The 18089-nt window shown below is 40.0% G+C and overlaps 1 protein-coding gene across 3 annotated transcripts in view; it reads right to left on the reverse strand.

Annotated features, from left to right (window-relative positions):
• Positions 1-18089, reverse strand: part of LOC120780499 (calcium/calmodulin-dependent protein kinase kinase 2) — a 284681-nt gene that overhangs the window by 155887 nt on the left and 110705 nt on the right. For all 3 annotated transcript variants that reach the window (XR_005705883.1, XM_040112775.1, XM_040112774.1), the window contains exon 2: positions 11024-11357. Coding sequence is in view for 2 of the 3 variants with exons in the window: in XM_040112775.1 (XP_039968709.1) it covers positions 11024-11305 (282 nt within the window). In the remaining variant the exon portion in view is untranslated. The remainder of the gene's footprint in view (positions 1-11023; positions 11358-18089) is intronic.

Here is an 18089-nt window from a genome sequence, read left to right on the forward strand (position 1 = left end):
CTGTTGGCTTTGTATGAGGAATGCTAACATTCGCTGCTGAACGGATAATTTTTGTTAACCTCGCACTTTCTTGGTTAGGGTTGTCAGATATTGGGGTGTTATTGCCATTTATCTCGCAATGTGTCTGAAACTTCTCCCAATCAGCGTAATCAGTTTTGAATACCTTAATTAATTTGTGGTTTTTAGTTGTTGAACCTAGGTGCAATTTTAGTACAATGGGGAAGTGATCGCTTCCATGCAGGTGATCGAGTATACTCCATTCGCACTCTGTGGTAAGTGTGTCGGTGCACATTGTAAGGTCTACATGGGAAAAAGTGGAGTGAGTGGAAAAGTGTGTCGCGGATCCGTTATTCAAACATATTAAGTTAGAGGAAAGTAAAGCATCTTCAATGCATTTGCCCCTCTTGTTGGCTATTGGAGAGCCCCATAGTGGACTCCATGCATTAAAATCACCAGCGAAAATTAAAGGAGTAGAAGCTTGGTTGATTAATTGCAGGATGTCTGTACTGGTAAAATGTTCATCTGGTGCAATATAGGTGCAGATAATGGTTATTTTTTTAACTAAGATAATTTCGATGGATTGAATGGCATTAATTTTGTGTGGAATATCTCTTCTCATGAGAATCGCAATACCTCTTTTACCTGTGCTAATATGTGGAAGATTGTGAAACATGCCAATGTACTGCTTAGGAGTAAAAGCAGACAAGTTGAAAGAGATGTGAGTTTCATTTAAGAGTATAATAGCTGGGGAATGATCTTGTATTAATAATTGAAGCTCATTGTAATTATTAGTGTAGCCGTTTAAATTCCATTGCAATAATGGAATCATAAGATCTATGTAGGAAAAAAAGAAAAGGAAACAGAAGAGAGCTAGAATATCAACTCGTATGAGCAGTCAGTTGAAGCTGAGTGTCACCAATTGAGTACTAGTTCAAAAGAGAGTAAAGGCTAAGCGTATTTATTCAGAGTCAATTTCTATTTGTTCAGTATGTTGAGTAGAGTATTTATTATCGTTGGAATTGCTTGTTGTTGGAAAGAGATTTTCGTGATTAGGTGGATTAGACTGCACGGTAGTGTTGGTAGCAGTGTTGTTGAAGTCAGTATATTTATTAAGCGAGTTTAAGGAGTTGTTTAAGTTGGAAATGAGAGAGGCTGTTGTTGGACTGAAAAGTTTGGGATTTAAGAAAGAGGCTTGTTGGGTACAGTTGTCGCTGATATTTTTAGCTGAATGTGAGACGTTGTTGTAGTCTGAACTGATCGATGCAGGCTTGTTGATGGAAGAATGTTTGTTGTTGGCGTTTGATGAGTGATTTTTTCTAGTTAAAGAGTTTGTTGATGAGTTGGGAGCAGAGGTGACCTCTGCGTTTTGTTTTGATGTACTAGGCAAGTCATTGTCGGCAATTCTATGATTATTTTTAGATTTTGTGATATTGTTGATGGCTGAAATTTTTGTTGGTGTGTTGGATACAGAGGATACCTCTTTTTGTAGGTTGAAGCACATGTGAAAAGCTAGCAGTGAGGGAAGGGAGGAAGTATTTTCTCTATACTTTTTAAGGGCTTCGTGCATACTGCACTTTTCTAGTGTCTTTATTTTTAAAATTTCTTTGGTTTGCATATACTTTGGACACTTATAGTCCGAAGAACGATGCTCGCCAGAACAATTCGCACACATGACTCGGATGCAGTCATTATCGTGTGGAGAAGGGAAATTGCAAGTTTCGCATGTTGGGGAACCCTTACAATGTTTTTGCGTATGACCCAATTTTTGGCATGACTTGCAGCGCATTGGATTAGGCACGTATGGTCGCACAGAGGTCATCCTCCATGCGATGTTTATTTTGTTTGGAAGAGAATAACTGTTGAATGATATTAGCATAACACCAGTAGGCTTTATAACACCTTCAACTTTGCGAGTGAACTTATAAACCGCGGAGACTTCGTAAGAACTGAGTCCTTCTATTATTTCGCTTTCAGGCACATCGTTTAAAAACGGTGCATAAATGGTGCCTTTGTTACAATTAAGATGTTGATGATAGCTAGCGCTAACAGCGCCAATGTTGAAAAGACATTTCGTTTTTATAAACTTTTCTGCTACTTGCTTATTTTTCACTAGCAGTAATAGGCTGCCGTCGCGTAATTCACTAATTTCGTTTATATCTTTGCTCACGGTAAGTAAGGCATTGTAAACACGAAAACAAGAAACCTTCGAAAGGGGTGTAGAATTCTCGTCGGATTTAATCACAATATACTTTGGATCTTCACTTTTTATTGGCGGTAAGTCAGGAAAAGCATCTTGCAGTTTTTGATACGATTTTTTACGTTTTGGTTGGGGACCTTGGGCCAGCGCAGCAAACCTGTTGTCCCCGAACTGGAAGCCCGCCGGGGGCATAGTGGAAAAGTTATAACACACTGATATAAGTACTGGATTATGTTTCTCACTTAAAATAAGTATTAATCGCGTTACTGAAATAAGCAGACCGTAGTGGAAAAAAAAGAACACCAAAAGAGAGCTATATGAATAGCTATAAACTCAGAGAAAGACGCTAACTCAACTGCTCAGTACGAGGTTTAGTCGGTGACTGCAGAACTAAATAGAGAAGGTACCATCTTCTATAAGAGTGTACAGCTGCTGGCGTATGCCGGTGATATTGATATCATCGGCCTCAACACCCGCGCCGTTAGTTCTGCTTTCTTCAAACTGAACAAGGAAGCACAGAAAATGGGTTTGGCAGTGAACGAGGGCAAGACGAAATATCTCCTGTCATCAAACAAACAGTCGTCGCGCTCGCGACTTGGCACTCACGTCACTGTTGACAGTCATAACTTTTAAGTTGTAGATAATTTCGTCTATCTTAGAACCAGCGTAAACACCACCAACAATGTCAGCCTAGAAATCCAACGCAGAATAAATCTTGCCAACAGGTGTTACTTCGGACTGAGTAGGCAATTGAGAAGCAAAGTCCTCTCTCGACAAACAAAAACCAAACTCTATAAGTCACTCATAATTTCCGTCCTGCTATATGGTGCAGAGTCTTGGACGATGTCAACAACGGATGAGTCGACCTTGCGAGTTTTGCGAGTTTTCGAGAGAAAAGTTCTGCGAAAGACTTATGGTCCTTTGCGCGTTAGCCACGGCGAATACCGCATTCGATGGAACGTTGAGCTGTACGAGATATACGACGACATCGACATAGTTCAGCGAATTAAAAGACAGCGGCTAGGCTGGCTAGGTCATGTTGTCCGGATGGACGAAAACACTCCAGCTCTGAAAGTATTCGACGCAGTACCTGCCGGGGGAAGCAGAGGAAGAGGAAGACCTCCACTCCGTTGGAAGGACCAAGTGGAGAAGGACCTGGCTTCGTTTGGAATATTCAACTGGCGCCACGTAGCGAAAAGAAGAAACGACTGGCGCGCTGTTGTTAACTCGGCTATAATCGCGTAAGCGGTGTCTACGCCAATTAAGAAGAAGAAGTATTCCTCCTTATTTAGATAACACGAGAACCAGATCGCTTTCTACTTGCCCAAGAAGACAAGTTGGTTTATTGAACCAATATTAAAGGAATAATCTATTCGCTTAAGATCTTATACGATCCAGCACAGGGGCGGATTCTCATAGATTTTTCAAAAATAAGCTTTAAAACAGTTCTTCTTCATAATGGCGGCTTGTGTATTTCAATTCTTGTCGGTCATTCCGTACATTTAAAGAAAATTATTGTAAGTTAATTGGACCACAATCGGGATTTACCGACACAAATTACTTTTCACTGGACCAAATTGTTGGCCTCCAAAGGAGCTGAAATTTGGTGAAAATGATGTCCTAGATTAAACTTTGGTGCCTTCTCATAAAGTTCTTTCACCACCGCTTCACACAAAGCTGGGAGTGATAAATTACTTTACATGTAAAGTCACTTTCAAGGAATGAAAATTGCTTCTAATAGGCAAAGCTGAAGGAATGTGTTTTCGTTGCACCAGATATTCGACAGCTTATGGCTTATTCTTATTTCATCACAGCCATGACGGATGATCAAAGGTAAGGGCGTATTTCTTTTAAAGGGGTCACAAAGAAATTTTTATTCAATAACAAAGGCCCTAACTACAAATAAATCGTAAAAGAAATGTTAAAACTATTTCAAACTGTGGGCTGCTTAATGAGTCTAAAAGTACATTTTCGTAATTCCCACCTCGACTACTTTCCAGAAAATTATGGAGATGTGAGTGAGTGTTAGGTGAATGATTTCGTCAAATTTAAGGATATAGAAAAAGAGACCAAAGGATATGGAAATTTTGCAATGACGGATAACTACTGATTCACGCTTCAGAAGAACCTTCCAGATGCTTCCTACAGGTACAAGCGAAAATGTACCATAGGTCTCATTGGGAAAAATAAATGTGTTTAGTACCTACTAATGAATGTATTCTAAATAAAAAAAAATATGTTCTGTAACGCAGCAATTAAAAATAATACTATGTTACATTCAATTTTAGATATCTAAACTTTTTCGAATTCAACACACCTAAAAACATAACGTACACGTGTACTATTCTTGATATCTAAATACGCTTGTAGTTAAACCAGGCTGAATTAAAAGCTTGTTGTCACAGCCTGACTTCGTCATTCAGAAGTCATGGGTTATTAGTGGCCGCATTTGCGGACTGAGGACACCGGTTTGTAATTTATTCATGGCAACCTGTGAAGAGATAGATACCGAGAGTTGAAGAAGGAAGCGAGACGCATTTGTAGACAAAAAAAGAGAGGCCGAAATGCGTGAGTACGAATAGCTTGACAAGCTGGCCTAAAGAGGTAATGCTCGAAAATTCTACGAAAATATGCAGCGAATAACAGGTTTCAAGATAGGAGCATATTTTTAATGAAAGGTGAACTAGTGATTGATGTCCAGAACATACTAAAATTATGGAGAGAAAACTTCTCCAGCCTGCTGAACGGAACTGAAAGCATAGCACCAAGAATTGGTGAATCCGATTCCATAATCGATGAAGATGGAGCGGACGTTTCAGTTGTAGAATTTGGTTGGACAAAAGCATGTGCGACAATATATCAAGCTACTTGGCTGTATCCGGATCGAAAAGCCAACAACCAGATCGATTTTTTTGTGATAGACGGAAGACACGTCTCCAGTGTTCTAGACGTGTGTACGCTCCGTGGTCCTTTCATGGACTCGGACCACTATCTTGTTGCAGCCAAGATTCGCATCCGCCTCTGTGCAGCAAAAAGCGCACGTCAACAAACAAAAGAAAGGTTTGACGTCGAGAAGCTGCAATCACAACAGACAGCCGAACGATTTTCTACTCGACTTGCCCTCCTTCTCTCTGAGAGCACTCGTCAACAACTCGGTATAAGGGAACTGTGGGACGGCATTTCAAACTATTTACGTACAGCTGCAACCGAAAAAATTGGTTTTCGGAAAGTTCAAAAGAACAGCTGAGAGAAAACAGACTGCCTACCTCGCAACGTTACGATCGACCACTACACGTGCGGGATGGGATAGAAACCGAGAGTTGAAGAGGGAAGCGAGACGCACTTGCAGACAGAAAAAGAGCCCGAAATGCGTGAGCATGAAGAGCTTGATAAGCTGACCGACATGGGTAATGCTCAAAAATTCTACGAACAAATGCGGCGGCTTACAGAAGATTTCATGACCGGAGCTCTTGCAGAACCCCCAAAGGTGATCAAGTCACCGATGCCCAGAGCATACCTAAATTATGGAAGCAACACTTGTCGAGCCTGCTGAATGGCAGTGAACGCACAACGCCAGGAGAAGCCGAGCCCGATTCCCCAATCGATGACGATGGAGCAGACGGTCCATTGCTCGACCATGAAAAAGTTCAAATTGCAATTACCCGTCTGAAGAACAATGCAGCGGTGGCCAATAGATTGTCGGCCGAGCTATTCAAACACGGCGGCGAAGAACTGATAAGGAGCATGCATCAGCTTCTTTGTAAAATATGGTCGGACGAAAGCATGCCCAACGATTGGAATTTAAGTGTGCTATGCCCAATCCTTAAAAAAGGAGACCCCACAATCTGCGCCAACTACCGTGGGATTAGCCTCCTCAACATCGCATATAAGGTTCTATCGAGCGTATTGTGTGAAAGATTAAAGCCCACCGTCAACAAACTGATTGGACCTTATCAGTGTGGCTTTAGACCTGGAAAATCAACAACCGACCAGATATTCACCATGCGCCAAATCTTGGAAAAGACCGATGAAAGGAGAATCGACACACACCACCTCTTCGTCCATTTCAAAGATGCTTTCGACAGCACGAAAAGGAGCTGCCTTTATGCCGCGATGTCTGAATTTGGTATTCCCGCAAAACTCATACGGCTGTGTAAACTGACGTTGACTAACACCAAAAGCTCCGTCAGGATCGGGAAGGACCTCTCCGAGCCGTTCGATACCAAACGAGGTTTCAGACAAGGAGACACTCACGTCACTGTTGACAGTCATAACTTTTAAGTTGTAGATAATTTCGTCTATCTTGGAACCAGCGTAAACACCACCAACAATGTCAGCCTAGAAATCCAACGCAGAATAACTCTTGCCAACAGGTGTTACTTCGGACTGAGTAGGCAATTGAGAAGCAAAGTCCTCTCGCGACAAACAAAAACCAAACTCTATAAGTCACTCATAATTCCCGTCCTGCTATATGGTGCAGAGTCTTGGACGATGTCAACAACGGATGAGTCGACCTTGCGAGTTTTCGAGAGAAAAGTTCTGCGAAAAATTTATGGTCCTTTGCCCGTTAGCCACGGCGAATACCGCATTCGATGGAACGATAAGCTGTACGATATATACGACGACATTGACATAGTTCAGCGAATTAAAAGGCAGCGGCTACGCTGGCTAGGTCATGTTGTCCGGATGGATGAAAACACTCCAGCTCTGAAAGTATTCGACGCAGTACCCGCCGGGCAGCAGAGGAAGAAGAAGACCTCCACTCCGTTGGAAGGACCAAGTGGAGAAGGACCTGGCTTCGTTTGGAATATTCAACTGGCGCCACGTAGCGAAAAGAAACGACTGGCGCGCTGTTGTTAACTCGGCTATAATCGCGTAAGCGGTGTCTACGCCAATTAAGAAGAAGAAATGTGTTTGCCGTGCTGTTGCAGAACACAAGTTACATAGAAAAATTATTATGGATATAATTACTTGAGGTATTTTTTGTCTTTCAACTAGATTTAGATAGAACTATTAGTAGTGGCAATATTTTAGGTACAAGTCCTATAGATATTTCGATATATTAATATTTCATACATATGCATTTCTCGGACTATGATATTTTTGACATTTTTTGTGTACTTAATTATCATTTGCAAACATAAATCAAATCTTTCACAGAGCTCGAGCCATCAAAATTGCTAGACAGCAAGAATCTACTTATCATGCTGAACAGCATAGCCACGATCAAGCAGTACGTCAGGCATAATTCAGACCTAGAGAAACTTCTGCACAAGCTGATGGTCGTCGTTAGGAAAATGCTATCCGCATAGCTTCTCAGAGTGCACCAGAGATACCTGAAGAGCAGCTTTTCGGCGTCAAGAAAACGCACATTGTATGGGCACTTAGCGGTCCACTCAAACAACTGATGGAGCAATTTTTCGAAACCGGGAGCATGGTTGGCTACTGAGTCAAGTACTCAACCACTCGCAGTCGCTCAGAGTCAAGCAGAGCGTCGGCAAATCTTTACCAGAAATTTTTGGAGGTATCTAAACGAGCAAAGATCGGGAAAGTGTTGATTTGGGGGTAAAGTAGACATTCCTATTTTAAAAGAGTCTGTGGAACGTGTGTCACCATTGTGGGGCATTAAAATGGAATGAGGAAAAAGCGGGAAAGTGTTGATTTGGGGGTAAAGTAGTCACTCCTATTTTAAAAAGAGTCTGTGGAACGCTTGAAAATATTATTTACAGGAGAAATTGATGGAACTCGACACTTCCTAAATCTGGGAAAAAAATACAACGTATGTATGTTATCATTTGGGGTGTACAAAATCGTCGCTATGCCTTAATTTCTCCAACTTTCGCAGTGCAAAACCAAGTACATAACAAAATAAGATCACTGTTGCCATCACTTAAAGAACAGCCACAAATTTTACAGGTGTAATACATTATTTGAGAGACGACGACGCGGAGACTGACGGACGGTATCAAATAATCATTGAAGGCGTGGAGCGAGCAACAGTCATCTTGGTCCATGAATTTGCGCCGCCCTAGAGTATATTCCCGATGATAGCTGCGTTTATCAAACGGGGTTCCGCGGCAGACGAGATAAACACATACTACAAGGCTTTGCCGTTATGAGCTAAAGTAGAGCGGTTAAAGCCGAATACTAACGTGAGGATCCAATTATTCAATGATTAGGATTCTCGACTCTTCGCGCAAACACTTCTCGAGGTCGGCGAAGGTCGCATGCCGACGGATACCAATGTTCAAATAACCTTTGACTGCCTTTAAGCAATGTTACTAGCTCGGAAGACAACCTTATTAATGAGGTAGTTCTGAGCTTACAAGAAAACTGGGCTCACGAGGAGTCGTTGTGCCAAAGAGCTATCATGGCGCCCAAAAACGAATTCATAGAAAAAATTAATAAAAGATTATTAGAGCATGTTCAAGGTGAGGTAGGAACCTCATCTCAATAGACAAGGTGATGATACTTGAGACGCAATTTTAAACCCTGTAGAGTTCTTAAATTTCTCGACATGTCAGGTGTACTCACTCCAGGCCAACATTTTAGCTGGCGAAAGGAGTGACGGTGTTGAGACTCAGAATCCCTATATTACCCATAAGCTTTCCCTTCTAGTTCCAGTTCAAACTCTAGTTCAAATTTCCTTTAAAAGCGGCTTTCTTTATCAAAACAAATAAAAGTCAAGGATAAAATATAAAAGAAGCCGGCGTTCACCTGGGCACCCCTTGCTTCTCCCACGGACAATTATACGTGGGTTGCTCGCGTGTGTCGAGAGCAAGAAATCTTTTTATTTACTCAGAAAACAAAGTCCCGCAATGTTGTTTACCGGGGTATGCTGCAGTGAAATGATTTCTAGCTCTCTACGAGCCGAGACAAAAAAAAAAACAATTACATAAGCATAATGAACCCTCCCGTTCTGTCAGTAATCAAATTTTGTAAATTTATTTTTCCAAGGCCCAAATTTACATTATTTTGCTCATAAAAATGTCAAAAGTCATTATTTTTACTGTTAATAAGTAATTTACTTTCCCTAATAAACGGCGGATAAGTAATTGCGAACCAATACAATAAGCTCACAAACGTTTTGTTAATAGCAGCCAGCACCAAATTAGGGAACAGAAGGAACATGAAAGCAAGCGAATGACATGCAAGACAATTAAATATTCGAAAAGGGTAAAGAGAAAGAGTACAACGTGCGTTCCAAAGTAAACAAGTCTTAAAAAAAACAGAACAAATGGTTTTTTTTTGGCAAAATCAATTTATTTTATTCAAAATAGTCTCCTTAAGCTTCAACATAGCTTTTAGCACGGTCCAAAAGCATGTCGGACGAGTGTTCAGCCGCCAGTATGCCCGTGCTTTTGAATAGCCTTTACGTCTGCATTACGCTTTCCTTTCATGGGCAAATGCATTTTTTCGAGAAGGAAGAAGTCTCACGGTGCCAAATCAGGTGAATACGGGGAGTGGCTAATGGTTAAAATGTCAAACTGGTCATGGTCAAATAAACCTCTATAATAATGTCCTTCGTATGTTGGATTCTGAGGCAATTTCGGTAGTCAGTCAATTTGTGCGGAACAAACTGTGCACAAACCTTTCGTAAGCCCAAATGTTCGGTCAAAATGCGATAAATCGACGTTTTAGAGATGTTCAATTCCACTTCCATGAATTTTAATGATGATTTCGGCTGATTTTTGATGAATTCACGCACAGTTTCGATGGAATTTTCGGTGAGCACATATTTTGATTGGCCCATATCTTGATCGCCATTTATATCCTCACGATCACTTTGAAAACGTTGAAACCACTCGTGCACTCTGCTAAGGGATAGGCAATCATCGCCATAAACTTGTTTCATCAATTGAAACGTTTCGGAAAAAGTTTTACCAATTTTAAAACAAAATTTAATGTTGGCTCTTTGTTCGAAGCTTATTTTCGCACCGATAACACAAAACAATTACTTCACTTCCAATCGATAAATATAGCAGATTCTAACGCACCGGTCGACATATAGATTGCGCCATCAGGGGGCGCTAGATTCAAAAAGTCCTGTTTTCTTTGGATCCCACCTTGTATGGCACATTAATCGTCATCAAATAACACGAATAACATAATTTCGTGAAAAATCGAAGATTTCCGTTAGGTTCTTCCCTTGAATCAATGGCTCGTCCATACAGAATTAGAACTTTAACGTATCCAGAGTCAGTAGAGTTATCAAAGACAACTCAAAGTGTTGAACGTTATGTACCATAGCAGATTTTCACTCAGTATGAGTGAGGTGATACGTGATAAATGTATTTCCCAATACAATGCAGACGCTGTTGATAAGCGGTGAAGTGTCGTTTTGCCCCAACAACGATCGTACCGTTAACGGACGTCATGACGTCTTTGCGGTACCCTTATGCTATGTTCGGACCGACATTGAAAACACATTTGTGGGTTGTGGAATCTAAGTCGTTCGGACCGACAACGTGTGTTTTCGCTGAGTTTTCACTGACAACTATCACTATCTCGTTTAACGTACAAAATTTATTTTTTTCCATTTTGAATTAAATTTTTGATGAAATGCTAGACGTCTGTCATTTTTAAACTCAAAATAATTGATTCGTTAACAAAACGTGAAAGCAGGTGTTTCCGTACGGAAGGTACGACCAGTTTCGCATTTCCCTTAAGCAAGTGACGTTTCTACGCAGACTTAAGCTTGTTTTTTATCTTTATTGCTGGGCCTTTACTACATCCAAGATCATTTCAAGGAATTAGAAAGGTTATTAGTATTCAAATGCATAACTCTTTGAAATATTTCAAGATAAATCAAATGAATTTAATTACCTGACCAATTTGGTCCATAAGTTTGTATTGATTTAATTGTAAAAAACTTCCAGATTGTTCCGTTGAAACCCGACGAGATTCTCTTAATGGAGGCCTTCGACGATTAGTTCGAGGACTACAGTATGGATTTACATACGGCACATCTGGATACATGGAGTGCATTTCAAGACAATCAAGTTTCGATGTAACATGGTTTAAAGGCTGTGTTGGATATACATTCATTGCAGATGTCGATTTGTCCATATCTGGGTTAATATTACTTTTTTCATTCATACTGTTCATTTTAGTTGTACTCTTTTCGCATTTCGTTTGGTTAAGATGTTTATTTAAGAATCTACATAGAAATGAAATAATGTTAATATACAGTTTTATTATTTTAGGCAATATGACATATGGCATTTTATGAATACAATTGACTCAAATCAAAATACACATAATGTTCCAGTTAGTTACTTCTAAAATCGAAACTGCAGCCACATGCTATCATATAATTGTAATGAAATATGTAGCCTTTACGTTTATACTATATGTTATGATTTTAACAGCGTTTGAAAAACTACGCTACTCCTGAAGCATTTCATTTTGCTATTTCCACCGCTCTCATTTTTTGGGAGCTACAGCGCAACAATGTAAAAGTATGTGCTCTGCTCTGCTCCGAGTTTTGTTACGCAAAAAACTATAGCTGTAGCCAGAGAAAAAAAGAAGTGCTGAGTTCTGCTCTGGTGTAGCGGTAGCAAAAAATTGGGAGCGGTAATAGAGCAGAGCTAATAAAAATTTTCATGTGCTACACCCAGGGTTCTCATTTACTACTCCGTAGCAGCAAAATTTCTAAAATTATTGCTATGCTATCGCTACTGCTCTCACTTTGTCGGGAGCCACAGCATAGCCTTAGCATAACAATGTAAAGTATGTGCTCTACTCTGCTCGGAGTTTTGTTAGGTAAAAAACTATAGCTGGAGCGGGAGCAAAAAATTAAATTCTGCGCTATGCTCTGGCGTAGCGGTAGCAAAAATTGGGAGCGGTAGCACAGCAGAGCTAATGAAAATTTTCCCGCATGTGTTTGTCGTTTTTTTTCTTTTTTGCTATTTTCTGTCATAATATTTGAATTAATTAAATAATTCAAACAAAAAAATATTTTGCAAATCATTTTGGCACTTGTAGCGTCAAGTGACTTTATAAATCTAAAATCAAATATTTTAGGAAATATATTAATAAAGTGAATTAGATAATAAATTATAAAATTTTTTTATTATGTAAAATATTTACCATTTTTATATTACCAAGAACATCATCTATTCCAAATGTATTACAATACTCAATTACTATGAATTTTCGAAATTAATTTTAACTACATATACTTTCCCCCTTTTTATATACATTAGGGTGTTTTTATTTTTTTGAATTAGTAATTTTGTTCGGTCCCGTCACGAAATTTCCTGGGAAATACCCAAAAAAAAATTCCCTGAAAATTTTAGCCCTACATATTAACATTAAGAAGTGGACCGAGGCATGTAAAAATTTTCCATAGAAAATACTCTACAATCTTGGTTTTTTATCTTTAAATTCCTACAGATCAGAGGTATTTTATGGCATCGCTTTGACTTTAGACGCTGTAGCTCTTGTCAGTTATACAAAAAAATGCGAATTTCGTGGAAAAATCAGGTTTAGAGACTTCGCCTTTATCTTTTGGAATACACGTGGTTAATATTCATCTACTGATTACCAGAACCAATTTTAATCCATTGCACTGCGTATTTGCAGTTCTATTCTACCATTCCCAATATTTAGTAATTTTATCATTTTTTAGGAAGAATCAGTTTGAAATTGTACGCATATACATACTTCAATGTATATTGCAAAGAATCGAAAAGATTTCTGTATATCTAAAATTATAATAAACCTTTTTATCAACACTCCAATTATTCCGCTATATCTTTATGTTAGATATCCCGTTTGGTTTGTTATGAATGCATTTGCGTCCTTGACCAATAATCTAGCAAAGTATCCGCAGTGCCTTGACGATGAAAATTCCAATGCAATTTTTTGTTGTGATATTAAATATATCGGACAGGTTCGTCTTAAAAGAAAACTACCTGGTTAAGGAGCAAAATCAGTATAATCCATATACTAAGCATGTTTGGATATGAAAATTTTTACTTATTTCTTTCTATTTTTGAATTACTAAAATTTTCAAATGATTCTTACATAAATTTTGAACAAATGCTTATGATTTGAAATATAATTTTTGTATTTATGAGTTGTATTGAATTTTAGCATAAAGAGATAAAATGTATCCTATGTCCTTACCCTGCTTCTAAGCTACCTCTCCACCAATTTCAAGCCAAATCGGTTCAGCCATTCTTGAGTTATAAACGACTTTCTTTTATATACCAACTTGTACCATACTTGTAAATGACAGAAAATAGCAAAAAAGAAAAAAAACTACAAACACATGCGGGAGCTGTAGCACATGAAAATTTCCATTAGCTCTGCTGTGCTACCGCCCCAATTTTTTGCTACCGCTACGCCAGAGCATAGCGCAGAATTTAATTTTTTGCTCCCGCTCCAGCTATAGTTTTTTACCTAACAAAACTCGGAGCAGACTAGAGCACATACTTTACATTGTTATGCTAAGGCTATGCTGTGGCTCCCGACAAAGTGAGAGCGGTAGCAAGGGTAAAATGAAATGCTACGAGAGTAGCGTAGTTTTTCAAACACTGGCTACAGCTACACATGCACACAGTTTTAGTACAACTGAAAAAAAAGTTACCAACATACAAATATGCATACATACAGTGGTGGTCAAAATATTAACTACTTTATTTAAAACCATTTCTTTAACTTTTGACGAAGTATTCATTTATCTATATATATTTTTTAAATTGGAGGTCTTGTTTATACAAAAAATCATAAAAACTGAAATATTAATTCATTTGCTTGAAGTGGTAAAGAGGCATTAAATAAACCAAAGTCAAAATTCTTGAGTTCAAAACATTTGCAACTTTCAAGTATTCTAAAAATATTAAAAAAATTTTAATATTTAGTTGCAAAACCGTTATTTTTAATAACTTCAGCACATCTTCTAGGCCTTCATGCTACTAGACTTTCAATGTAACTGTAAGGGATCGCTTTCCGTTCCCTTTCCAATCTGGCGAAAAGTTCATCACCATTCCGGAATATTTCAGTGCCTATTTTACGTTTAACCATTATCCACATATTCTCCATCAGGTTGACATCGGGAGACTGTGCCGGCCACACCACGGTCTTTATAAGATTTCCTTCTAACCACGATTTCACGAGCCTGGACGTGTGTTTAGGGTCGTTATCATGTTGGAAAATCCATACAAGTGACATTTCCCAATCGGAAAACGACAGCATAACATTAGTTAAAATGTCCCTGCAATTTACAGCTGTCATCGTGTCAGTTATATGATGAATTGGACCAATAACATTACCAGAGAAGCACCCCCACACCATAATATACCTTGGATTATATTTTTCACCTTGGGGACGCCGAACATATGCTTTGCTTTCTGAGCCTCTGAGGTTGAATTTCGATGGTCAGATGACATAAAATTAAGTTCCAATTCTGCTTAGTCCAATTTAAGTGTGATCGAGCAAATCCCAACCTCGCTTTAACTTTTTGCAGACACAAAGGATTTTTTTGTAGTAACTACGCAGACCAAACTCCAAGACCCGTCTTTTGATAGTGGAGAGACTCACGTCGAGTTGAACTTCGGTTTTAGCTTCTCTTGGAACTGCTTTGCGCTATTTTGTAAAAACATTTTTTATTTGCCGGTCTTCTCTTACGGTTGTAGCACGAGGTCTACCTTCTCTGCGAACTGTGTTGATGTTCTCAGTCCGAATAATACGGCAAATCGTTGATTTATGTATGGAATATTGTAACGATCTTTCTTTTTGCGAAAGGCCATTTTTAAAATCTTCTTTCATTTTTGTTTTAAGGTCCGATCTGTATTTATTTCTTCCCAAAATTTTGATAAGGCCGCAAAATACGGAAAAATATGTTAATTCTCGAGACGCAAAGAACTAAATGCAAACTTATTCTTTTTAATTGGCGTAGACACCGCTTATGCGATTATAGCCGAGTTAACAACAGCGCGCCAGTCGTTTCTTCTTTTCGCTACGTGGCGCCAATTGGATATTCCAAGCGAATCCAGGTCCTTCTCCACTTGGTCCTTCCAACGGAGTGGAGGTCTTCCTCTTCCTCTGCTTCCCCCGGCAGGTACTGCGTCGAATACTTTCAGAGCTGGAGTGTTTTCGTCCATCCGGACAACATGACCTAGCCAGCGTAGCCGCTGTCTTTTAATTCGCTGAACTATGTCGATGTCGTTCCATCGAATGCGGTATTCGCCGTGGCTAACGCGCAAAGGACCATAAATCTTCCGCAGAACTTTTCTCTCGAAAACTCGCAACGTCTACCCATCAGTTGTTGTCATCGTCCAGGCCTCTGCACCATATAGGAGGACGGGAATTATGAGTGACTTATAGAGTTTGGTTTTTGTGCTTCGAGAGCGGATTTTGCTTCTCAATTGCCTACTCAGTCCGAGGTAGCACCTGTTGGCAAGAGTTATCCTGCGTTGGATTTCCAGGCTGACATTGTTGGTGGTATTTACGCTGATTCCAAGATAGACGAAATTATCTACGACTTCAAAGTTATCACTGTCAACAGTGACGTGAGAGCCAAGTCGCGAGTGCGACGACTGTTTGTTTGATGATAAGAGATATTTCGTCTTGCCCTCGTTCACTGCCAGACTCATTTGCATTGCTTCCTTGTGTTGAGGCCGATGATATCAATATCATCGGCGTACGCCAGCAGCTGTATACTCTTATAAAAGATTGTACGTGCTCGCTTAAGTTAAGCACCTCGAATTATTTTCTTTAGCAGCAGGTTGAAGAAGTCGCACGATAGGGAGTCGCCTTGTCTGAAACCTCGTTTGGTATCGAACGGCTTGGAGAGGTCCTTCCCGATCCTGACGGAGCTTTTCGTGTTGCTCAACGTCAGTTTACACAGCCGTATTAGTTTTGCGGGAATACCAAATTCAGACATCGCAGCGTAAAGGCAGCTCCTTTTCGTGCTGTCGAAAGCAGCTTTGAAATCGACGAAGAGGTGGTGTGTGTCGATTCTCCTTTCACGGGTCTTTTCCCAGATTTGGCGCATGGTGAATATCTAGTTGGTTGTTGATTTGCCAGGTCTAAAGCCACACTAATAAGGTCCAATCAGTTTGTTGACGGTGGGCTTTAATCTTTCACACACTACGCTCGATAGAACCTTATACGCGATGTTGAGGAGGCTTTTCCCACGGTAGTTGGCGCAGATTGTGGGGTCTTCTTTTTTATGGATTGGGCTGAGTACACATAAATTCTAATCGTTGGGCATGTTTTCGTCAGACCATATATTTCAAGGAAGCTGCCGCATGCTCCTTATCAGTTCTTCGCCGCCCTGTTTGAATAGCTCGGCCGGCAATGGAACGTCTGCTCCATCGTCATTGGTTGGGGAATCGGGTTCGCCTTCTCCTGGCGTTGTACGTTCAATGCCATTCAGCAGGCTGGAGAAGTGTGCCCTCCATAATTTAACTATGCTCTGGGCATCGGTCACTAGATCACCTTTGGAGGGTTGTAGAAGAGTATGCTCCGGTGTTGAAACCTTCAGTTAGCCGCCTATTTTCGTAAAATTTTCGAGCATTACCCCTGTCGGCCAGCTTATCAAGCTCTTCATACTCACGCATTTCGGCCTCTTTCTTTTTCTGTCTGCAAATGCATCTCGCTTCTCTCTTCAACTTTCGGTATCTATCCCATCCCGCACGTGTTGTGGTCGATTGTAATGTTGCGAGGTAGGCAGTCTGTTTTCTCTCCGCTGCGACACGGCACTCCTCGTCGGATCAGCTGTTCCTTTGCACTTTCCGAAAACCATTGGTTTCGGTTGCATCTGTACGTAAGGAGTTTGAAATGCCGCCCACAGTTCCCTTATACCGAGTTGTTGACGAGTGCTCTCAGAGAGCAGGAGTGCAAGCCGAGTAGAAAATCGTTCGGCTGTCTGTTGTGATTGCAGCTTCTTGACGTCGAACCTTTCTTTCTCATCCGAGGCTTGTTGTTTCCTTTCATTGGGGGTGTTTTTTTTACGTGGCGGGTCCCAAACCCAACGCACAACCCTGCGGAGGCGATGTTTCGCCTTCTCACTTTAGCTCGCCTTCGAACGGATGTTCTTGGGCTACCCAGAGGATACTTGGTCCAAGACCGGAAGTGGTGAGCTGCTTGAGTCTTATGTAAAAGAATCGTTTCTGGCCACTCCCAAGTGAATGGCGATCAGAGAACTTCCCTCACTTGCGTGAGCTTCTACACATGCTCCATCCTCCAATGGGACATTGTCTGAATATAATGATATTTTCGAAGTTTCCCACATGATCAATGGATTTCACGATATAAGCATGAGATATCACAGGCGGGTACTGAAAAGCCATTGTCCGATTTTACACCGATTCCTTTGAAGTCTTTAAGAATCTTCTTTCCTGTGAAATTTATTGCTTCTAGCGTTTTAAGTTAGCTGTTTCAGTAATTTTTAACATAACTGTTATATGGTTCATCCATTTCACACCGTATGACTTTTTCCAGCAAGTTTAATCGATAGACTTAGATAGACTTAGCTCTAGTGGTTTGTAAGATATGTACATTTAATTTATTAAAGATGCGAATACACCCAGTTTTCAGGCCACAGGGGCCCTTTTCTATTGGAAAAATCTGTACCAAATGGGAGTTTTGGATCTTAATTTGGGGCTTAATTTTAATATGTGCTTAGGTTTTCTATTGACGGCATTTCGAGAACGTTACAATGGCCCAATTCCGCACCCTGCAATACCAGCCGCCATAGAGTAATATGTATCAAGTTGCAACAAGAGACATATCTAAAAAAATAAAAACAAGCGCCATTGTGATCAATATAAATAACAAATAAGCCTGTGACTATGTGAGATAATAAAAATTCACGAAAAAATTATATTTAAGGAATTTTTAATTTATTTCAACTTCGAGTTTCTTGATTAGTGCGATC

This window comes from Bactrocera tryoni, unplaced genomic scaffold (genome assembly GCF_016617805.1).
Source record: "Bactrocera tryoni isolate S06 unplaced genomic scaffold, CSIRO_BtryS06_freeze2 scaffold_25, whole genome shotgun sequence".
Classification (NCBI taxonomy): Eukaryota; Metazoa; Arthropoda; class Insecta; order Diptera; family Tephritidae; genus Bactrocera; species Bactrocera tryoni.